The 24,574-nt window shown below is 39.7% G+C and overlaps 1 protein-coding gene and 1 long non-coding RNA gene across 2 annotated transcripts in view; one reads left to right on the top strand and one right to left on the bottom strand.

Annotated features, from left to right (window-relative positions):
- FBXO9 (F-box protein 9) overlaps positions 1–24,574 on the bottom strand; it is a 41,071-nt gene that overhangs the window by 624 nt on the left and 15,873 nt on the right. The window contains exons 3-12 of the mRNA XM_059178268.1: positions 20,208–20,361; positions 18,031–18,090; positions 16,530–16,629; positions 14,378–14,508; positions 13,107–13,221; positions 11,646–11,764; positions 11,340–11,430; positions 10,566–10,661; positions 10,137–10,230; positions 8,087–8,238 (exon numbers count right to left, since the gene is read on the bottom strand). Of these exons, the coding sequence (XP_059034251.1) occupies positions 8,087–8,238; positions 10,137–10,230; positions 10,566–10,661; positions 11,340–11,430; positions 11,646–11,764; positions 13,107–13,221; positions 14,378–14,508; positions 16,530–16,629; positions 18,031–18,090; positions 20,208–20,361 (1,112 nt within the window). The remainder of the gene's footprint in view (positions 1–8,086; positions 8,239–10,136; positions 10,231–10,565; positions 10,662–11,339; positions 11,431–11,645; positions 11,765–13,106; positions 13,222–14,377; positions 14,509–16,529; positions 16,630–18,030; positions 18,091–20,207; positions 20,362–24,574) is intronic.
- LOC131834103 (uncharacterized) lies at positions 1,056–8,667 on the top strand. Its single transcript, XR_009354748.1, has 3 exons — positions 1,056–2,111; positions 5,025–5,793; positions 8,059–8,667. It is a non-coding gene; the product is annotated as an uncharacterized LOC131834103 (long non-coding RNA).

Here is a 24,574-nt window from a genome sequence, read left to right as displayed (position 1 = left end):
ATTACCAGTTACAAGGAAATTTCAACTTATTTAAAATCCTTACATATTTATAGGGGAGAACTTATCTGGCGCTTTAGTCTTTTATATTTTTATTTCATCTCAGTAAACTAAAAATGATAGCAGTATGATAAGAGAAAACTGCAGGCCTAAAATTGTGTCACTTAGACCCAGTTCCCAAACCAGGGCCCAATACCTAATCTAAATGCATTCTCAAATCAGTCGGGAATCTTCTGATGGGCATCCATGTGTCTGCCACATGGGCCCTCTCCACCCCGCGAAGGAAGATGAGGTAGCCTGCATGGTACGACTCCCTGTTCCTCCCTCTGAGGGAAAGCAGCACAGCCTGAAACAATCCTTCTTGCCCCTACCCTCCTTTTATAAAAACCTTCCAAGTTTGTGCAACTCCTCTGAGCTCCCCTCTGTACCCTTGAGATGGGATGCTGCCCAATTCAGGACTTGTTTATTAAAGCCAATAAGACAATTAACAGATTTGGTGGCAGCAACAGGATCCAAAGTGAACTTGCGGCAGCGCCTGGGGATGAGAAAACATAGGCGTGGAACCTGTGAACCTTTGGAGTTCACTCTTTCTCACCATTCTGAGGGCCATGGGTAAGTTCCTCTCGGTTATGGGTTCTTTGTCATCACTGCTGACACTCAGGCTCCCCAGCTACGTGGTGTCCCTTTACAAGGCAGGATGGCTTGTACAGCCTATCGCTAGTGGGGATCTTGGAGACCAAAAAGCCGCAAGAATTGGTAGGGATGGGTCAAGCATTTAAGGCCTGTTACAAGTGCTCAAAACCTCAAGAAGACTGCTGGGATAGGTAAGTTGATCGTGAAACAGGTTAGCCTGGCACTAGGTCAGCTACCAATCTCCAGAAACTTCCCAGGCACGAGGTACCCTGCGAAACACACACCACCCCCAGCCCCACAGCACATCCCTTTCAGGTTATCGGTTAGCTCAGAGGGTCCCTAAATTCTGAAGGGTCAAGTATGCCACCTTCTGGCACACCTGCTTATTTCATGTCTAAGAACTACAGTCCCAGAAGTTTCAGGTATCTAGCAAAAATGACAAAATCTTCCTAAGCTTGTTTTGTGTCCTGAGGAACTTGGCTTGGTAACCACAAGGTCCCAAAATAGACTGATGTGGGTTGACTCTGTGACTAGCGTCCTGCTGGAGCCCTCAGAAGATCATGACCTAGAAGTACAATGGCTGTTACATGGAAGGTTCCAATTAGGTAAGATCATTTAAGAATGAGACCTGAAAGCACAGGTTCTCAATTGAACAGAATGGGATACCCATTTCATGTGGCATGCAGACACCTCCAAAAGGTTTCAAAATTCCAAAAACAGTTTCACTGAAAGGTTTTATTGCAAAAAAGTTAAAAATTAAAAAGAGAAAAACGTAGGTACCTATAACAAGACTGTAAGACTGAGTACTCGTTCTCATCTGAATTTTAAAAGACTACATAAACATCAACAAAATTCAGCCAAGTTAAGGGCCTTACAGACATCCTGTTATCTGCCTTCTAAACAGGGCCCTCATATGAGCCCCTGCCAGAGCTGACAAAGCTGAGGGATTTTCTGATAACTGCTACATCATTCCTTAGACAGTCAAGGGGAGACCAGGAGAAACCAGATCGTGCTGAGGGGATCCTGGACAAACTGGCAGAAGCCAGCAAAAGGTGAAAATTCTTACCAGAGTCTGCTGTTCCAAATCTCTGCCTGCCAAGTCAAACAGAAAATAAAATCACACTGTCCTTCCCTTCTAAACCCAGGCCCACTGGTTAGTGATCCCTTCTCTCCCAGGGACAGCTACTGTCTTTCCTGTTTATCTGGTTTTGCACAACTGGGTTGGCTTTCTGCCTGCTTGGGACAGGCAGGTTGTTGGTTCTGTCTTTTGGCCATCATTGTGAGTGATTCTAGATTTTAGATTTTAGATTTTCTAGGGAAGTTGATATCCTCTGTACCCTCCTTGCTGATCCATCTTTTTTACCCAACAGAATCTATTCAATACTGCCAAAAATACATAAAGTTACAACGATGTACCCAGAGGGGAAAAAAGCAAACTGAGGATACTACAGTTGGACAGCTGCAGCAAGCTCTGATGCCATGTAAGTTCGACAAACCAGTTCTCTGGATTGAACTGAAAGCAGTCGTCCTTGTGTTAACACATCTTTACAAACCAGCAATGTAGCCCTCCAGGCAACCGAAAATTCCCCTATTCCTTTACCAATCCCAAAATGTCCCCTGCTCACCTCAGACAGCTTGTACATTACTGGCCTTTGGAAACCAAATTTCTTGTAGAAGGAGCCTGCATTTTTTCCTGTGCTTTTTAAATCTAAATGTTCAATGTTCTACCTGGTCTTCTCCAAGAATTCCTTAGTCCATCTCTTTAAGTTTTGTATTTTAAGGAGATGATTCTTTTTTTTTTTTTTTTTAAAGATTTTATTTATTTATTTGACAGAGAGAAATCACAAGTACACTGAGAGGCAGGTAGAGAGAGAGAGAGAGAGAGAGAAGGAAGCAGGCTCCCTGCCGAGCAGAGAGCCCGATGTGGGACTCGATCCCAGGACCCTGAGATCATGACCTGAGCCAAAGGCAGCGGCTTAACCCACTGAGCCACCCAGGCGCCCTTAAGGAGATGATTCTTATCAAGAAAAGACAAAATGGGCAAAGTCATTTGGAACTTGATGTATATAAAGAAAATCTTTACCCACGTGGCCAGGTAACCTCAACACATTCAACCTACCAGGAAAACAAACGTACATCGACTTTGATAAATCCTGCATTTATTTTAGGGCAGGATTTTCAAAACCAGCAATAAGGTCTCTGATCCAACCTGTTCACATGTGTTTATACATGTCTGTTAGTTATGTGGTACTTTCCACTTATGATATTGCTAAAATGAATTTGTAAAAGCTCTATTTAGCGGGTTTGAAGGCAAGTGCCTGTATTGGACGGGCATTCTGAAAATCATAAAGTCAGAGATTAACCCAAATGGTTAAGTGCATGTGATCCAGGAAAACATATGATATAAAAGCTAGATTATGGCTGATGGTTTAATTAACAGACATGGTTTTAGTTATCAACATTAAATATTAAACTTATTCTACCTGAGTTTACTAGCCATATAAATTCACGTTCTCTAAGATGTAAACACACAAAACATAATAGCTTAGGAGAATGGCTGACTTTGTCTAGCGCTTTAGACAAAGTGTTTGTAGTAATCTAAACTAATTCAGGACAAATAAAGCTAAGCAAGACAAAAGTTTATAAATGAGATTTTTTGCCAATATATGTCTACTTCGTTTTCCCAAACTTTTTTTTTTTTTTTTTTTTTTTTTTTAAAGATTTTATTTATTTATTTGACAGAGAGAGATCACAAGTAGGCAGAGAGGCAGGCAGAGAGAGAGAGAGAGGAGGAAGCAGGCTCCCCACTGAGCAGAGAGCCCGATGCGGGACTCGATCCCAGGACCCTGAGATCATGACCTGAGCCGAAGGCAGCGGCTTAACCCACTGAGCCACCCAGGCGCCCCCAAACTTTTTTTAATAGCCTAAAAAACCTTAAACTGAGTTAGGTTAAATGATGAATTAAATTAAATGCATTAAATATCTACATCATTTCCAAATAAGATAAAGTACTAAAACATTAATAAACATAGGTTTATCTACTTTTGGCTTCATACTACAGAGAAACTAAAAGATTTATAAATGCTAATGCTACACTGAAACATATAAAACATCGCGCGCTTCAAGAAATTTTAAAATGTATTCCTAAGTAAGTGAATTTTTAAAAAACGCTAGTTTAACAGTTCAAAATTGCTCATTTCTTAGCTTTCGTTAGAAATTAAGGGTTTGTTGTTTTTTTTTTTTAAAGACTTTATTTATTTGACAGACAGAGATTACAAATAGGGAGAGAGGCAAGCAGAGAGAGAGGAAGGGAAGCAGGCTCCCTGCTGAGCAGAGACCCAGGACCCTGGGATCATGACCTGAGCCAAAGGCAGAGGCTTTAACCCACTGAGCCACCCAAGCGCCCCTAGAAATTAAGGTTTTTAAAGGTTGAGAATTCTAATATCTTTGTATGCCAGGAAAGCAGGATATGTTTTTCATAAAATAAAGTATGAGAAAAAGGGATATACTTTTCCACTAAGGATAAAGAAAATAAGTTTGTCCTAAAATAAAGCTGGTTGTTAAAGGAAAAAAAAGAAGACAAAATCGGGATGTAGAAAAGAGGTTGTAAAAGGTTTGTGGAAACAAATCTTTAAAAAGGAATTTAACGTGTGATCAGACAGGGTAAGATTAAAATATATTTTTAAAAAATGAGTTTCAATACAAAGAAAGATAGTACAAAATTAGAATTTAGTTTTCTCTGTTAAAACAAAGTTTTCTTGAACTTTGGTCTGCTTTTGGTAAGACTACAGTTTCAAAACAATCTATAATCCTACTTTTAAGGCAAGTGCTTTAAAACCTTTTTTAAAAATTCTGACAAACTTTCAAAGGACCTGTTAAACTAATGAGGCTTATTCACTGTTAAGTGAATACTAAGCCTTCTCTGTGGCACAACTGGCTCATGTCCACCCTGCGTCCACAAACATGGCCCCCCATCAGCAGACTTGCCAACAGCCTGCTTCTGAACCAAAGACAGTGAAATGAGTGAGCACTGACTGCAAATTAAACACACACGGAAACCCAGGATGGCCCGGTTCTTCCTCGCTCCCTGACAAATCCTACTTTTTAATTTGTGTATTCCTTCACCCATCACAGCACACTGACAAAGACTCAAATTATAAGCAGACATTGATAGACTTTTGTGAAAATACAAAAACACTCCACCATTAATGTCTGACCTGTTTGGTCACCACCACTCACCATGCCCCACCCCCATAACCTAATTTTGTTCCCAGAGGCCTCCAACGTCTGCCCTCTGGATCCTTTGAACGCTTGCAGCTGAACCTCATTCAACTGCCACTTAGTATGGATGGGTGATCAATAGGTTCTTATTCTTTTTTTTTTTTTTTTTTAAGATTTTATTTATTTATTTGTCAGAGAGAAGAGAGAGTGCACAAGCAGGCAGAGCTGCAGGCAGAGGCAGAAAGAGAAGCAGGCTCCCCACTAAACAAAGAGCCCGATGCGGAACTCAATCCCAGCACCTTGGGATCGTGACCTGACCTGAAAGCAGTGGCTTAACCGACTGAGCCACCCAGGTTCTCCTAGCTTCTTATTCTTTTATGTATGTCTTCTAGATGGGTTGAGATTTCCCCTACTGTAAGACTGATGTCCTCATAGGAAAAACCAACCAAAAAAAAAAAAAAAAGACTTAAAACTGTGTTTTCCACTTGGGGTTATATTTCCAAATCACATGAGCCTCAACGAAAACCTTACAAGCTTCTTGGAATTCTATCAATACACAACCTTCTGATCCTTTGGCGTCTCATGCTCGTGTGACCAACTACTTAATGTCTTGTGCTCAAGCCTGTCATCCATAGATTCAAGAAGCTTTCCTGGATCCCAATTCAAAGAAACCTGTTGATCATAGCCTAGAGTTTGGTGACTGTATAAACAATGCCAGGGGAAAACCACCCTCCAGCCCCACTGGAAAAGGACCTTTCCAGGTGTTCCTGACCACTGACACTGAAGCCCAATACACATCACACAGAAAAGGCTCCAGTCGACACCTGGTCCTGTACAGATGCTAGAGACCTCCACACATCAAAGGGACAAGCAGAAGTAGCGAACTTCGAGGCAATCGTCTTCCACCCCGGATGACAGATGGACTTCATACGCTGACTAAATGTAAGCCCTTTCTCTTTCCCTCTCCTTCACTCTGGCATTGGCCTGGAAAGAAAACACCCTCATCTGTATCTTTCAGGCCACTGCGTGGGAGGAGTATAACCTCTGGAATTTAAAACAATCTTTTATTTCAGGCTAGGAGATAATCTAACTGTGCTTCTAACTTTTCGCAAGCAAAATTAACAGATCATCATTGGTAGAATCTCCTAAATTTATGTTGTTGAATTAAAAAGGAAACATTTACGATTCATATTCACTCCTTTTCAGAGGTCCCAATTTCCTTAGTTAGGGATACATATAAATGAGGCTCTGACCAATTTTCAAAATTACTGCAAAATCTGCTGCACACCACAAAGACCCCTGGACTCTCTAGCCAAAGTTGTTCTTGATTATCTCTTTGCTGAGCCAGGAGGTGGGTATCTGTGTTTACTATCAGTAACATATTACTATCAGTAATCCTGCTTTTCATTTAGCATTCTGACAGATGCATTTTCCTACATTATTACTCTTGAGAAGTATTTAATAGTAATTTAATAATTATTTATTTAATAACAATTAAATAAAATTTTCACTGTCTGCCTGTACCACAATTTCCCTAATAATTACCTCCTTTTTAAAAAAGATTTTATTTGAAGAGATTGAGCACAAGCAGGAGGAGGGGCAGAGGGAGAGAGAGAAGCAGACTCCCCGCTGAATGAGGAGCCTGATGCGGGGCTCAATCCCAGGATAATGACCTGAGCTGTAGGCAGACGCTTAACCAACTCTGCCACCAAGGTATCCCAGTAATTCCCCTTCTGTTGGAGATTTATGTTGTTTTCATTGTTTGGTAATTAAGCTGCTCAGAGGGGATTCTGCTTGTCCCTCTCCCTCTGCCCACCTCTGCTCTCCACCCCTCTCTCAAATAAAATCTTTTTTAAAAAATGTGATATTTTTTATTACATCCTTTGAAAAGATTCCTTAGGAATGCTAATAAGTAAAACACTACAGACATTTTAAGAATCTTGTTAAAATGTAATTTAAAAAGAATTATAATCCTAAAATAGAATTTAGTGACTTAATATTTGCATGATCAACAGCATCATCCCAGTGGGAGAGGGAGAGGAAGTAGATAGTAAGTAATACTACTACAGCCTTTCATTTTTGTCCCCCAAAGAGATAAATAAAAAGGAAGAAAATTCAAGTAACTTTATACATAGTCAATGTGAGCATTAGCAGTTACAAATGACACCTATAAAAATGTCCTTCTTTCTCCTAAAACATGATGCTTTCTATTTATTTGGTACTCTGCTGGGTTTGATTTCTTTCTATGAGAAGAAAACAGAACATTCCACTGCATGGTTTACTAAGAGGAACAAAAAGGAGATATATGACTGCTGGGTAAGAATGAAAAAAAAAAAAATGCTTTCTCAGTTCTCAGGACCTTTCATACTAGTGGGGAAAGCATGGAAATAAGCCACAGAAAGTTTTCAACCCTGTGGCTAAGGTTGTGAAGTAGATTAATAGAAGGTGACCTCAAAATTTGTCTCCAAGAATTCTGGATTCCATTTTGGAAGCAAGAGCCATCAATCATACACCAATATTCTTTCAAACCTGACAACAGCAAACCTCACTATCCACACAAGTTGATTGTTCACTTACTTCTATACTTTCTCACGCACATTGTTGTGTTCCTTAATTACTCCTTACAGGTAAATTTGAACACAAAAAGCTTTAAATAGGAAACACCTAATAGATTTGGCTTTGGAATATGTGACATCCTTTTAGAAGACATATCCTCCTTGCTACAATTTTATTAAAATCAGTGTATAATCCCAGAGGGTAAACCAACTGGAAATAAAAGTTTTTTAAAAAATGGTAAGAGTGAAGCACTGGAGAAGAAAAAAGATTTGAGGTTTTAAAAGTGCCTTGAGTAAGTCAATGAGGATAACACATGGACAGCGTAAAGGTGACAGTACCATTCTAATTCCAAAGTGGTGGCACCTGTTCCCATGGCCACTGGGGAGAGCACCACCTCCTGCTCCACTCTTCTGCGTGCCTGACAGACTCCTCAGAAAAGACAGTCATTGGCCAGGGACTCTCTGTGGTGCCACTATCACACTGACAGCTCTCTACCTAGAGCACAGCAAACTCTGGAGGCGTCTACAGGGGCCCTGTAATACTCTAATGTAACGTCACGGAACGTAAAGTGGTTTCATAACAGAACGTTAACCCTGAGTGCTTTCAAATCAGTTTGCTGAGCCTGATATGAAGTACACATTTATTGTGCAGCTTTGGCATCTGTACTACATTCACCTACCTGTACGTGACGTGACAAGAATGATGGATCCAGATGAGTTTGTTGAACCTCTGGTGGCCACTGGAACACAGCTGGAGCCCCACATGAAAACTCTGATCTGCTTCTTGTACGGGAACGCAACGGAAATATCTGTATTTGTAGTCAAGTGGTTTCTATAAAAGAAAAAGTGTGTCAGCTATCATGAACCCCCCTCAGTGATACATAAAACTATGACAGGCACCTATCATGCAAAGGTAAAGTAAAAGTAACATCTTCTCTGCACACGGCAGGGGGGGTCTTGGGTATCAAATGAGAAGGTGGATGAGTGCCCTGAAAAATGGTAAGCCCTCTAAAAACAAGGTTTTCTCTCCTTCATCGGCTCAGGTACTCAACACAACCACCCCAAGTGTTAAGTATGACTGTACACTGCTGTTTAATGGCTAAAAGAATGAAGACCCCAATCGAGTCCCACATCGGGCTCTCTGCTCAGCGGGGAAAGTGCTTCCTCCTCTCTCTCACTGCCTGCCTCTCTGCCTACTTGTGATCTCCCTCTGTCAAATAAATAAATAAAATCTTTAAAAAAAAAAAAAAAAAAAAAAGAATGAAGACCCCAGGAGGTCAAACAAGTTAACCAAAATTACACAGCAGTTGCAGAGTTGGAAATGAAAACTTCTCTTTTCCATGTAAGCCTAGTATTTCCTTCTACTGAAAATATGGGAATTTTTAAAGAGGCAAAGTGATAAATTGGTGAAAGATGCAGAAGCGGCATGGAGCAGAAACTTACCTTTTGCAATAACAGTAAAAGAGTCAATGAAGAAACAGATGTGGACAAGGTTCATTAGAATCACGCTTTTGCAAATACTGGTGCTAACAACACAAGAATGCCAACACTATCCATGGTTTCACTGTTACCATATTCTGAAGAGATAACTGGTACTCAACATAGGAGTTCCTATACCCTTTTATAAGGTAAGACCTAAACAAGAGCCTCACACTCCCCAGTTCTGCCCTCAGGAAACTCATGGCCAAAGCCACAGCCACAGCAGCTACCTCTGCCCCTTAGACAGCTGCCCCAGATCCCCAGAGCCTACCCGAGGCAGGCAGAGAAGCCAGCCACCAGCGGCCACAAGGTGAAGGGATTCCAATGAAACCCTGCCCTAACTAACACATGATGCCAGGGAAGAGAGGAGGATCTGATACAAGGAAAACATCTGAAAACCATATTAATTATAAAAGTATTAGGCAAGGGGCGCCTGGGTGGCTCAGTGGGTTAAGCCTCTGCCTTCAGCTCAGGTCATGATCTCAGGGTCCTGGAATCAAACCCTGCATTGGGTTCTCTGCTCAGAAGGGAGCCTGCTTCCCCCTCTCTCTCTGCCTGCCTCTCTGCCTACTTGTGAACTCTCTCTGTCAAATAAATAAATCAAATCTTAAAAAAAAAAAAAGCATTGGGCAAGTATTTATTCCAACTACATCACAACTGACTCCTTTCATACCCATTTTTAAAACCAGGATTGAAAAACACAAGAAAAGTTGTGAAAAAAAAAAATTAGGCCCTCAATGTGTTAGAGTTAAAAATATTCTGGAATGTAATAATTTGCTTGGCATTTTTTTTTCCTTTTGTAAGAACAGGAAGAAGGAAATTATCTTACTTTAGCTTATTTCCAGTAGAAATTGAAATTCTCTAAGAACATCCTTGAGAAAAAATTATCTATATAAACTACCTTAGAAAGGAAATCCCTTATGATTCAAAATAGGGATAGCTAAAAAACATATTCAGGTATAATTTTACTAGTTATTTCGTAGCACATTTTGGCTTTACATTTTCTAATGTAAAAAACCTAGACCAGAAAAAGAAATCACTTAGAGATAAACAAGCTGATCCAATTAAAGCCCCCCCTACATTTCAGAAAACCCTCCAGCTCTCTTCAGAGAGATGTTTTAAGTCAACATACATTTTGTGTAACAGTATACATTATGAAACAGTATTTTCTTATACTTTCTAATCAAGAATGCTTGAGTAAGTGGAGTACTGAAATAAACAGAGAACCTTTAATTCCAATCACATACTCACCTCTTCTTTTTTCTTGGTTATCACAGCAAATACTTTGGTCTGATTGTCTGTATCTTGTGATAAGCGATAATGACCCAATAGAATTGCATCAGTTCTAAAAATTAAAAAGTACAATTTAAGTCCAAGTCTATTAATCAGTTGTTGCATGTATTTAAATAATTTAGGAAGTAATGTGTTCTAATAGCGGTTACTCAACTTGCCCGAGGAGAATCAGCTAGGATGTGAGTAAACCTAGTTTGCAAGGGTTCTAAGACCTACTGAAGCACACTCCCTAGGCAGAGAGCCCCAGGCACCAGTGTTTTTCCTAAGGGCCCCTGCAGAGTGCTGTTTTCATCAGCCAGTACTAAGTTAAGGAAGCACTGGATTACATTAACCTGCAAGTAACCACAGAAAATGTGAACTGGACAGACAACTACAGAAAAATAATACCTAGTATTCCTAGTTCTTAAGCGAGGAACAATGGACTGGGGCTCCTCAGGGGTTGTCAACACCATCACAAGGCCATCAGGGAAGAATCTTATGTACCTGTGTAAAAAGAAAAAGAACACCAAAAAACACCACACACACACACACAGTATAAAATATGTCCTTGTTTCCTGGCACCTAAACCTGTTCACTGCTGTGAAATCAAATCAGAAATACCATGGGCCAAAAAACCGGCAAAACAACATTAAAACAAACATGACTGGCAACCCATGAGGCTAGAGAAAAAGAAGTGAAACAGTCTGTTATTTTTCTTAGAGGGAACTGTCAAACTTTCAGTTTTATTCCTGAATAAAAATAAATATACCTCCGTTAAAACGGTTTTTTTTTTTTTCCCTAAAGCACTAATTAAGGTCAAGAGTATGACCTAATGATCATACACAGTAGTTCACATGTCTCCTTATTTCTCAAGGCTAGTAACATCTGCTGGACAGTATGGCTGAAAGAGCACCAGCTAAGTGAAAAGGCAAATGAATCCCACCAAAAGCAAAAAACAATGAAGAGCTCTAAAATGTAAAGGGATTCTTCAGTTTAGAAGCTAGGAGGAATTAAATAATTTGTATTAACCTCTTGGTTCTTTGAGTTCAGTTCCTGTTACAAAGCTGGAGAAAAATACTGAGGGTCATTTTGTGGATAAGTGTGAAGGCCACAAACAGCTGCCCAGTAACTAATACTTGGAGAGAGAGAATTTTTCACTCACTCAGTTTACTACAGTTGTACCTGTAATATTCCACTTGGTGCCAGGCTCTATAGAAACCATCAAGAGACTGTTCCCCTTGACGAATATATGTCGTTTTACTGATATACACTCCTATAAAAACAAAGTTTTGAGATTTTTTTAGTTTAGGTTTTTTTTTTTTTTTACAGTTAAAATCAACTAACATGTTTCCAGCTTTATTTTTATTGTGGTTTCCTTTAAGAATGATTAAAGTACTTAGATCTGTTACAGAAAGTTAAGACTGTGTACTTATCAAAATCAACATGCTAGACCACTATTTCTCCTAAGTTCTGAAGAGTTCAACTTACCATCAAACCGAACACGGGGCCTTTCTAAAAACATCTCCCTCCAGGATGTGTACGGAACAAGCTTAATACAGCTTCTGCCCCAAACTTTCAAGCAGGCCAAACGCCATATCTCAGGGTCTCTAGGTAATAAAAGCATAACATCAACTTATAAAAAAGGCTAAGTCCCTAACCGCAGAAATACTTCTGCAAGAATTTGATGAGCACCTGCAAGGCACTGACCAGGGCTCTGGAGACAGACAAGGCAAAGGCCCTGCCTTTCCTGGTGGGAAAGCAAACCATACTAAGAAAACAAAAGTTTCAGATAGTGTGCTCAGTGCAAAAACAAATGAAGCAGGGTAAACAGGCAAGGACAGCTAAGGTGGGGGAGGAGAGACTACTTCAGGCACAACGACAGGGAAAGTACCTGGGCAGAAGCCATAGCAAGTGCAAGGCTCTAGGTGGGAGGGTGTCTGGTGCGTTCGATGAGGACCACATGGTTGCAGCTAACTAAGCCAGGTTCACAGGCTGCATGACTGGAGGGGCAGTGAGGGGCTTACAGGCTATTTAGTGACATGGATGCCACTGAAGAGCTCTGAGTATGATTTAGGCTTTCTAACTCTGGTCTGCTCTCTGGGTGCTCTAGGGGTGTAAGAGGGGAAGCAGGCCACTGCCATAATAACCCAGACCGGCTGTCATGGGCAGAACAAGAAGGGTCCCTGGACAAGGGGGAAATGTCAAATTAAAGATCTATTTTTACGGTAGCATCAACAAGACTTTGCTATGGGATTAGTGTAGAAAACTGAGTATTTTTTCTTTTTTTTTAAAGATTTTATTTGAGAGACAGAGTAAACGAGAGAGAGAGAGCATAGCAGCAGAGGGAAAGGGAGAAGCAGGTCCCCTTGCTGAGCAGGAAGCCTGACACAGGGCTAGATCCCAGGACCTCAGGATCGTGACCTGAGCCAAAGGCAGACAGTTAACCAACCGAGCCAACCAAGTGCCCACAAAGGATATATTTTTATGTAAAATATCCATGAAAGATTACCAGTCTCAAATCATTTTATACTAAACTATGATTATTCTTCACAAAGCAGTATTTTTAAAAGTATAGGATAACTTCTGATGGGCCAAAAGAAAATGCTAGTGCAATCTAAAGTTAAGTCATTACCACGTAATGGTATTTATAGAGTTACTGTGAAGATGACTCAAGTTTATTTTCCTAGCACAATTCTTTTTCCAAATCAGCTAGGATAGCATGCAAACTGCTCTATGGAAGTAATATGTGTGACTACATCTGCACCCCGGAAATCCACTGTACTCTGGCCTTTAAGGGCTAGGTGGTTTGAGGAGATCACATAAATACAGCTTAGGCAAAACCATCCATTCTAAGTTTTTACTGAATATCTATCAAGTTTCTTTATTGAAACTGGCAAAAGACCGTAATTCTTTCTTCACCCCTGCCTGAGTTGTTTAAAGATGAAGTACCTGGCACAGATATAGAATCCTCTGCACACCTGCGACAGCTGCTCTAATGACCTGAGGTCCAAGTCGCTTGACACCACCCATCGGAAGATGTACATTAGGACCTCCATCGGCAACACTGCAAAGAAAACATCGTCCCTCCAGCGACCCTCCTTGGCCATTGGACGGTCTCATTCTCGGGCGCAGGCAGCTTCACTACTCCCAGACTTTTTGAATCACAGTCTCAGTATGACTCAGTAATAAGAGTTTCGGATGTCAAGACACAAATTTTTCTTCAGTATAGAACAGATCAGAAGCTACTTTTATAAAGCACCTTTGCCTTCAAAAGATCATTTTATCACCAAGAGATTTTAAAATAAATTAAACTCTGATATGTGTATATTTATATCTAATTATGTATGTATACGTAATCCATACTGCATTTGCTGACACTAAAACTAACTTTCATCTTCTTGAATATTTTCAAGTGTCTTTCTCTAGAAAACCCCAAAACTAAACAACACTTAACGTATGGAAAGAAAGAAACATTCATTTTTATTAAGATCTTTTTATTTATTTGAGTGAGAGAGACAGAGTGCGAGCACAAGCCAGAGGGGCAGAGAGAGAGAATCTCAACCAGACTCCGAGCTGAGCGCAGAGCCCGACACGAGGTTCGATCCCAAAACCAGGAGTCTGGACGCTTAACTGAGTGAGTGGCCCAGGTGTCCCAAACACTCATTTTTAAGTATGCAGCCTCTGGGGCGCCTGGGTGGCTCAGCTGGTTAACAGCTGCCTTCGGCTCCAGTCATGGTCCCAGGGTCCTGGGATCAAGCCCTGTGTCTGGCTCCCTGCTCAGCAGGGAGTCTGCTTCTCTCTCTCCCCTGCCTGCCTGCTGCTCCCTCTGCTTGTGCTCTCTCTCTCTCTCACTGCCTCTCTCTGTGTCAAATAAAAAGATAAAATCTAAAATAAATAAATAAAATGCAACCTCTCTCAGGCTGAAATGCCTCATGACACCTGTCTTCCTCTAATTTTCTTGGGCGGCTTCAGTAACTCAGACACTCTTTTAAATCTTCACTGAATCACGAAGGGCATCCTTGAACTGTACTCCAAACTCCTTTCTACTTCAGATTTTGAAAAGCTTATTAGTATATGCAAACAATAATTATAACTAGCTGTCCCAACATACTCTAAACTAGAGCAATTATTTGGCTAGTTATCTGGCCCTGTAAGCTTGGAAAATTTAAATCTAAAGTGCAAGTGTGCCTCCCTGAGTTCTAACAGCCATGTACGCTTACCCGATATGTGAGTCTGATTGCTCTCCAGCTCAGGCTGACACAGTTTGAGCACAGACTCCTGGAACGTGAGCTGCTGCTGGAAGCACGACAAGAGGTCTGCCATCTTGCTGTCATCGTCATTATCTTCCATGCTGAAAAAGGAGGGAGGTGAAAAAATTAAGTGCTTTGCTCCACAAACAGAGTTTAGAAACTGATTTTTGATAGTACTTTCGAATCTGCTTTAGAAAAAATTATCTAAATGCAAACTGTCTTAACTACTTTTTTGATTTGATATAAGTTTACTCTGCCTCACAAAGGAGGGCCATACCAAATTTTTTGGCGAAAAAAGCTTCAGCCATTTTCATTCTCACCCAGGAAGAACTAGAATTTTGGATACAAAGGTTGAGATTTAATTAGTCCATTTTACTGTAGAGATTCTTGAGTTAGTGAAAAAGATAATTTCAAATGATTTTTAAAAACTTATGTAAATATATTCCATACTAATGTGACTACAATCCATTCTAACTGGATAAAAATCAAATATACAGATGTCATCTGCAGTACTTACTTACCAAGGGTTTTTCTAACAGATGTGCCTTATCACCCTACCTTGAGAGAGGAAAATATGTAATTTAAAAATCTTATTTAGCAGGGTCCACAAATCATCTATCAATCATCTAAACAAGGGTAATTCAGTGTTTAAAAAAAAAATCTGCCTTTAATTTTTGTTGAATTAACCTTAAAAGCGATCAGATGTACAAAGCAGCTTCGATGAGAATAAGGTCTGAAGACCAAGAAGGGCTAATTATACCACAAGAAAGGCACATGTGGCAGAGGCTAGATGGGTACAAGCGCTGCTCTACCAGCACTTCACAGAAGGCAGAAAACAAGAAAACCAGGAGAGTGACTTTCAGGGATTATTAGACCTGATAAGAAAAAAACACCTTTATCCTTCAAGAACTTTCACTGCATCTGGGCGTGTACAAAGGGATGGGAGAGAAAAGAAATGCTTCTTTGACGTTTTTAATAAAGCCTTTCTCAACAGCACCTGCACTATTCATCAAACTGGCCGAGAGCTGGGTCTAAACGCCCGCCAGAGTATAAAGAGGCTTAGAAAAAGCCCACAATTCATTTTGAGTTTCAACTACCTCACACTATTAAATTTCATTTGGTGAATAACACCACTAGCCTCCAAGTTTAGACAGTTAAGACTAACTTCACTGTGATATTTTTATTATCCAAAGCTTGAGTGTTAATACTGCAAGCAGTTAAAAAAAACACTGGCAATGAACACATGTTATCCATAAAGGTAACTTCTTTTTACCTCATGATGGAGGTAATACCGTAACATAATGGTAGTATTTTATTACTAAAAACACTATTTTCCTATGTATTGCTCATTTCTAACCTGACACTCTCTCACGGGTAGAGAGACTCTCCTCTCTCTAATATCAGCAAATTGAGCTTCTGGAGATAGATTAAGCCAAAAACCAATTTTTTATAATTGGCTTGCAAATCTTTTGATCTTTATCCATGTAAAACTATCAATGCCGCTTTATGACTTTGATGCAAGAGGCATCTATCCATAGAAACATGGCTTCTATCCTGCACCTGGGCTTTTAAACAAACATTGTCTTAACAATGTCCTCCCGGATACCTTAAGAGAATAATAAAGTCTTGTTATAATTCAGCATTTTCTTAATAAAATGAAAAACCTTTAAAAAAAAAATGTGTAACTTCAAACATATCAAAAAGGAGAAAAACTAGTTTGATAAAACCCCATGTACCCATCACCCAATTTCAACCATTATCAATATTTTGTCAGCTTTGGCCTAATTATATTTTAATAAATTTGACTTTTTAAAATAGGTTTCAGGAAGGTGAACTGTGTCTTTTAATTTACTTTCAATAATCACTGCTTTTATTTAAAAAAAAAAACTCTTGCCACCTTATCTTTGTTGTATCTGTTGAAAATGTGCGTTTCTTTATTTTAATCTTAACATTTCCCTAACTAAAAACAATTTCTACAACTTTATAAACAAGTCTTTGTGCTAAAGACTATATAATTTAACAGAATTACCACCATCTTCTTACCATGTTAAGAGTCAACAGGGCAAAGACGCTTAACTTTAACAAACTCTATGTATTACTGTCTATCGAATTATATACGCACTAGCTGTTTCCAACGCCATCACCATCTGGAGACCGGGTATAAGTAATCTTGAACTCTATATCAGGTACAAGTTGCATAGCCCTACGATAAAACTTGATGGCTAAAAGAAGAAATAAAGCTAAATTAGCTATGACCACACATTTTTTGTCATTTCCTTTGATTACCTATTAACTGTGGTTTAATTTGGTAACTTTCTTTACAAACAGCCAAATTCCTTTTTTCTACATGCAGTAGTAGTTCAGTGAACAAACTTATTTCCAAGTCTTACTACTCAGAAATAACCTTTCTTTTTTCTAAAGCTAACACATTATAGCAGCTTAAGGACTGTTAGCCCTTCCCACCTTTTCCCTCAGCCTTGTAGTTAGAAGCGATCTTATTGTGGTTGTCTTTCTTCACACTTTGGAAATGCAATTGCTGTAAACCCAAGAAAAACACTTTTAAGCAGCCTTTTGTCTCTAGGATGCAGAGTTAAGGATAATCAAATGCTTCCTACTAGGTAGAAGAAAGACTTTTTTAAAAAATTAATCTTCAAATCCAATTTCCTTTAGTCCAGCTGCCTATTACTTAGCTAAATAACATTTAAAACCTATTTTCTTGTAAGTTCTTGGCCAGGTGGTTTAGAGCTATGGTATTTAGCAATCTCTCCCACAAAGCTATACAACAGAACTTGAGATTGCAGAAGCCAACCAGCTCTTCTTCCCACAGACAGACTCTATTCAATTCAATATATTCTGCTGTGTTCTGTTACTCTGGGTAAATTACTGTACATTAAATGGAGATGAGACTCTTACAAACTAATGAAGACTGTGGAGGGATCTCACCATTTGGACTCTTTTAATATCTGAGTGAAAATATCACTAGAAGAAACTTGCGAGTAAAATGCAGTAATCCTGAAAATGTTATTTTGAGAACATTTTCAAAGTGATTCAAGCACAAGCATTTTTCCCATGCCCCAATTATTAGCTTTACTATCACAAAATGGAAGCCTACTTACACACCTAATACAGTAAAATACCCCACTGCTCTGTTTGTTTATGCATTTCTAATGGGTTAATAAAAGAAGTAATTAAAAGAGGTAAATAAAAGAGGTAATTAAAGCTGAGGGGTAATTTCTTAGTGTAAAATGTGAACTACTAAATACGTATATGCTCCAGAAACTATCTTTTATATTCCCCTCCTCTGAAGTAATTTTCACCCATTAAAGAATACACTATTTTAAAATGAGAAACAGTTATTTTTAAGACCTTAATATAATGAAGAATTAATAAATACTAAAACCTAAACATAGACCAATATGATGATGGTTCACAGCGATATTTTTTGAAAAGAGGTTATAGAGAAATACAACATTTAGTTTTGATTTGGTAGAAAACAATTTTAAATATAGGGAGACTGATGTCTACATACCAAATATATTCTAGTTAAAAAAAAATTGTTCAGTAACTAAGAGTTGTTATTAGAAGTGTCATGACATATGATCCTGGACCCTGAGTTTTTTTACCTTCATAGAGAGCTCCATTCTGTTCTTCTTCTACTGCTTTTAGGAAGAGTTCTCGAGCCTATAAAAATAGTGAAATGGAATTTTTGAAAGTCTGTTTTAAAAATGAGTATGCATGGCATTACAGCCTTTCTAACACAAGGGCCAGAATGATTGGACACCCACAGGCAAAGTAATGAGCCATGACCTAAACCTCACATCTTACAAAAAAATCAACTCAAAAATGGATCATGGACTTAACTGTAAAATAATAAACTTATAGGAAAAAGAATTCTTTAAATCTTGGAGACCTATGGCTGGGCAAGGAGTTCTACTTGATCCAAAAAACACAATCCACAGAAGGAAAGGTTGATAAACTGGAATTCATCAACATTAAAAACTTTGGCTCCACGAAATACCCTGAGGATGAATGTAAGCCACAGGCTGAGAGAAAGAATATAAGAGCCATTTACTCAACAAAGGACTGTATTTAGAATAAAGAACTCTCAAAACTCAACAAACACAGGCAGTGCAATTAGAAAAGACAATAGATTATACAGAGAGGAGAGAAAGGTGGCAAATGGCACATGGAAACATAAAATGGTGCCGCCACCCTGGAAAACCCCTGGGCAGTTTCTTTTAGCCAAACAGGCACTTACCATACAACCCAGCAACTGCACTCCTAGGCCAGAGAAATGAAAACTTAACATTCATGCAGAAACCTGCACCTGAATATTCGTAGCAGCTCTATTAATCACCAAACACTGGGAACAACCCAAATGTCCTTCAACTGGTGAATAGTTCAACAAACTGGGGTGCACCCATACCATGCAATACCACTGAGCAATAAAAAGGAACAAACTACTGTTATAAACAAACCTGGATGGACCTCAGGGGAATTCTGGTGAGTGAAAAATGCCCATCTCAGAAGGTTATATACTGGAGGATTCCATTTTTGCACCATTTTTTTTTTAAAGATTTTTTCTTTATTTATCTGACAGAGATCACAAGTAGGCAGAGAGGCAGGCAGAGAGAGAGGAGGAAGCAGGCCCCCTGCAGAGCAGAAAGCCCGATGTGGGGCTCGATCCCAGGACCCTGGGATTATGACCCGAGCCGAAGGCAGAGGCTTAACCCACTGAGCCATCCCGGTGCCCCTGCACCATTTTTTTTAATATCAAAGTTAACAGAACTGGAGAAGAGATTAGTGACTGCCAGTGGGAAGGAATGGTCAGGGAGTGGGGGACAGGAGAGAACTACAAAGGTGCAGAAAGAGGGAGTCCTGTGGTGCCACCGCAGTCCAGATCTTGATCGTGGTGGTGGTTACAGGAAGCTACACATGTACTATTTATATACATGCACATAAAAAAAGTGCTTACAAATCTGGGAGGTCCGAATAAGCGCTGTGCATTATACCAATGTCTATTTCCTAGCTTCTGATATGGTATGGTATTATAGCTATGCAAAGTATCACGGCTGAAGAAGAAAGGGTGAAAGGTGCATGGGGCTTCCCTGCACCTAGGTTTCTGTAATTATTTTCAAAATAAAAATTAAAACAAGATGAATATGGAAGTTTTTAGTTATCATGGTAATTTCAATTACTTAATGCCAGATTGCTTGTAAAAATATTTTGTGTAAACATGAGCGCCTCTATGGAACAGGAAAAATGGAAAGTGTAATGTGCCTATGTCATGTAAGTACTAAAAAGAGGTTTATTCACCAAGTTTCTTAGACAGCATGCCAAATATTTTCAGTGTAAGCACTTTCAAAGTTTTCCAGAAGAAGGAAATAATTAATGCATCATTATACATTGGTTCTACTCAAAATGTAACAAAATACTGCTTTAAGACCTTTGCAAAGGTGTTAACAGTTGAACAAGTTTTTTCTCCTTTTTTAGCATCGAACTTTTGGAGACCAAATGAATCTTAGCCATCTATAAATTGCCAAAGACAGTTCTATGAAGACACTGTACCTCTAGAAAGAAGCCTGTGAGGAATGGTGGTATCATCCAAAGCACCTAAAAGTAGTAGTGAAGGATGGACACACCAGTATACTTCTGCACATGAGGAAAAGTTTTATTTCATAAGGTACGTGCTTATGTCACCAGAATACAATTACAATGATCACTTATTTACGACTCTAAAAACTCTCATGTATAATTGAAAAAAAAAGTTCCTTTGTCACAATGTCCATAATACTTAACTTTTCTTCTTTTGCCAGTTCTTGCTTTCCTTTGGTGTCTGGTGCTTTCAGTAAAGAGCCTTTTGATGCTCTGCAAGGCCGAGTTTCTAAATTGCTAGAGCCTACACCTGGAGCAAGTTCAAACATCCACTGAGCTCGGAACATCTGGAGCTGTGCCTAAGGAAAGAAAAGGACTTTAGGGCTCATCAAGGAAGAGCAGCTCAACCCCGGACAGTTTATCAACAGGCCCGATATCAATTTCCATATAAATGCATACTTAAGACTAGGAAACATGGTCTTTTAAATTACTAAATCAATATCCATTCAACATGTTACCTTCTAAAATACTGTTCTGCTTAAATCTTCGAAAAAAAAAAAAAAATCATGAAAAGTTGCCTGATTGTCTATATGGGAAAAATCTAATGGTATCAGAAAACCAAGCTCTGGTTAGAGTTGGAAAGATAAGCCATCTCCTAAGGGCTGAACATAAAAGCTTTCAAACATTTGTTTACTTGGAATACATCATCTACTAGACGTGGAAAGTACTGTTAATAATTCTGTGGTTGAACCCTAAGTCTTTCTTTCAAAAGGATTCTCTTTTTTTTAAAAGGAACTATTTTCTCTAATATATGTCATAAAAAATTCTGAATATAGAAACTGAAGTTCCCCAGTGTGGTGGACTCTTCTGTGCTGCCCAGATCCCTTCAGGAATGAAGGCACTGATCTGCCTGAATGCTGGGACTGCTACAGAAACAGCCCTCAGCTGTCAGCCCATGTGGGCATGGCCTACACAAGATCACGCCTCTTCCCAGGCAATCGCTACCCAATGACTGATCAACAGCTGATAAAAGTGTGAAAGGCTCTGGTTCCACCATACTCAGAACTCCCACAGAATTGGCTGAGGCAGTCCATTAAGACGGTGCAGCAGCCAGACTTCTCCCTCTGCCCACTCTGGCCTCCTCCCTCTCCCTCTTCCATACGTGTAGATCCCGAAAGAACTCCCTAGTACACTTTCCTCATCATAGTTTCTACTTTAAAGTCTGTTCTCTGGGATCCCAACTTGAAATACTCCTTCTCCCAAAGAAGGCCGTTATCAATACAACTGTGTATATTATTCCTAGTTTGTTTGTTTTTTTTTTTTGAAGAGGCATATATAAAATATGTAAGTTTTAAAAATAACTTTTCTTGCCATTCTGAACAGTTCTGGTTCCCACCCACCTGCTTCTAACACAAAACAGACACATTTGCTCTACAGAATCTTTAGTAAACACTGAATATCTGCTAGATGATATATTCCAAATAAGTATTACAAAGCTTGTAAATTCAGTAAGATACACTAATGTAGCTACAATGAATATTTTTCTATTTTAATGCACAAGGATTTGCCCCATCCTATTAAATGACTGCAGTTATTTCAGTGTATGAATGTACCATTACTTAATACAAATGACGGATATTTAGGTTGTGGTCTATTTTTTCATATAATGCTATAATAAACATTCTTGTACATTTATATTTACTCAGTTTCCCCATCATTTCCTTAAGATTAATTTTCTAGAAATAGAATTGCTTGATCAGGGGCGTCTGGGTGGCTCAATCAGTTAAGTGTCTGACTCTTGATTTCTGCTCAGGTCATGATCTCAGGGTTGTGTGAGATCCAGCCCCACATGGGGCTCCTCAATACTCAGTGGGCAGTCTGCTTGAGATTCTCTCTCCCTCTCTGCCCCTCCCCCTAACTCACACGTGCATGTACCCTTATTCAAAATAAATAAATCTTTAAAAAAGAACTGCCTGATCAAAGGAAATGTATGTTTTTCATCTTGTTCCATGTTGCTAGTCTGCCCTCCAAAAAAGCTGTAGCAATTTACACTTCATGTGCACTGCTTGAATGTCCTCAAAGACTGGACAACAAAGGGCACTGTTCACCAATCTGATTAAGAAAAATCTCAGTGTAGATTTAATCTGTATTTTATAAATCATGAGACTATCTCTTCAAATATTTAATAGCCATTTATATTATTTTTTCCATTAGTTGTCCATTCATATCTTTCTATCTTGTGTCATTTGTATTAATTTATAAGGATGTTCCATATACTAGGGGTGGGTTTCAATCCTCTGCCAGTACACAGTAAACAGTTCTCCTAGCTAATCATTTCTCTTGATTTATGATGTCTCTTCTATATATAGGTTTTAACTTCTAGGTGATCAAATCTGTCAATCTTTTTAAGGTGATGGGTTTTAAGTTATGTCTTATTTGGAACATTTTAAACTCATATATCGAACCTCATAACAGCAATTACTATCTTCAGTGTGAGCACTTTCAAAATTTCCAGAATAAGAAAATAATTTGTGCATCACTACACATCTGTTCAATGGAAAATATAACAAAATACTGAATTAAGACCTTTGCAAAGGTGTTAACATTTGAACAAGTTTTTTCTCCCTTTGGGCTTCTGCTAATAAATTCAGAGGCATTGACCTTTTAGAAACCAAGTGAATCTCAGGGGTCCATAAATTACCAACAAGAATTCCACGAAAGTCACGTATCTGTAGGAAAGCACCCATAAGGAACCTGTGATACTCTGGTATCATCCAAAGCACCCAGAAGCAGTAGTGAGGGATAGACTGGATCTGCTGCTTGTGGAAGCTGGTGCAAGGGAGGATCCTGAGCTCACCTTTCCGACAGACATACCAAGACAACATCTACCACAACTCATTCCATAAATGACCTCAAGATGCAGAACAGATCTTCCACAGCTAGTTACAGAGAGAAGACCACCTCGCAAAGGGTAAGAGGAGCAGACATACAGTTGGGAACCAAATCCCCAGGAAGACTAACAACTAACAGGAGGGATATCACAAGCGTAGTGGAGTGAGGGGCGAGGGGCTCAAACTCCACATCAGCCCTGGGAAGAGGAGTCCCCAATACATCTGGCTTTGAAAATCAGTGAGGCTTAAATCCAGGAGAGCCAGAGAGCTACTGGAAAAGGAGTCTCCATACTTAAAGTAACACTATCCATCTCCCTTGCTAGCACTTTTTGCCCAGCTGCTGCATTTACCTGTAGACTTCCCAGCCTAGTAGGCACCCATCCAAAACAGCTCTATGCCTGCTACAGCCAGCAAGGCAGCCCTGACCAGGACCAGCAAACCTCCCAGGGACTCCTATCATGGGAAGGGAGATAACCCCACACAATAACATGTCAATCCCTACAGCCAGCCTCTTTGCTGGCAGTGCAGGAAGCAAGCCCTGCCCTTTGGTGTGCCTGCTGCTGTCAGTAATAGTTAACTGCAGACAGCCATTGTGAAGACTGACTCCAACAACTATAAAGCTCCTGGGAACCAGGCATCTAACAGCACCAGAAGCAAAACCTGCCCAGGGCACCTGCAGGAAGAAGTAGATCACTGAAACCAGTGGACTGAGGGCAGTCCAACCCACCAGCATGCCTGTATCAATCACAGCTTATCCATAAGAGGGGGGCAAACACAGCCTACACTGCTCATGGCGTGACTGTTCTGGTGACCAGGGGACTGAGCTACAGGGCACCTCAGGACTTCTTTCACACAAGACTACTACTTTCAAGACCAAGACATGTAACTGACCTATCTAATAAAAAGAAACACAGAGAGTCAGACAAAATGAGGAGACAGAGGAAAATGTCCCAAATGAAAGAACAAGACAAAAATCGCCCCCGGGGAAAACAAACAAATAAACAAACTAAATGAAAACAAGATAAGCAATGTGCCTAATAAAGAGTTCAAAGTATTGGTCATAAAGATACTCAACAAACTTAAAAATGGGTGAGATCAGTGGAAACTCAACCAAGAGATAGAAAATATAAAAAAGAACCAATCAGAGCCAAAGAACTCAGTAACTTAAATGCATAATACACTAGAGAGAATCAATAGCAGATCAGAGGACATAGAAGAATGGATCAGTGAGGTGGAAGACAGGGTAATGTAAAGCGACCAAGCTCAAGAGCAAAATGGAAAAAGAATAATAAAAAAGTATGGGTTAGGGGCGCCTGGGTGGCTCAGTGGGTTAAGCCTCTGCCTTCAGCTCAGGTCATGATCTCAGGGTCCTCGGATCAAGCCCCACATCGGGCTCTCTGCTCAGCAGTGAGCCTGCTTCCCCTTCTCTCTGCCTGCCTCTCTGCCTGCTTGTGACCTCTCTCTCTCTTTCTGTCAAATAAATTAAAAAAAAAAAAAAAAAAAAAAAGTATGGGTTAAGGGACCTCAGCAACATCACTGAGTGTAGTAACATTTGTATTATAGGGGTTCCAGAAGGCGGGGACAACAATTCATTTCAAGAATCCCTGAAAACTTCCCTAATCTGGAGAGGGAAACAGATACCCATCCAGGTCCAGGAAGCACAGAGAGCCCCAACAAGATG

The sequence above is a fragment of the Mustela lutreola genome, chromosome 6 (assembly GCF_030435805.1).
Source record: "Mustela lutreola isolate mMusLut2 chromosome 6, mMusLut2.pri, whole genome shotgun sequence".
NCBI classification, from domain to species: Eukaryota; Metazoa; Chordata; class Mammalia; order Carnivora; family Mustelidae; genus Mustela; species Mustela lutreola.
This window is presented reverse-complemented; position numbering and strand designations above follow the sequence as displayed.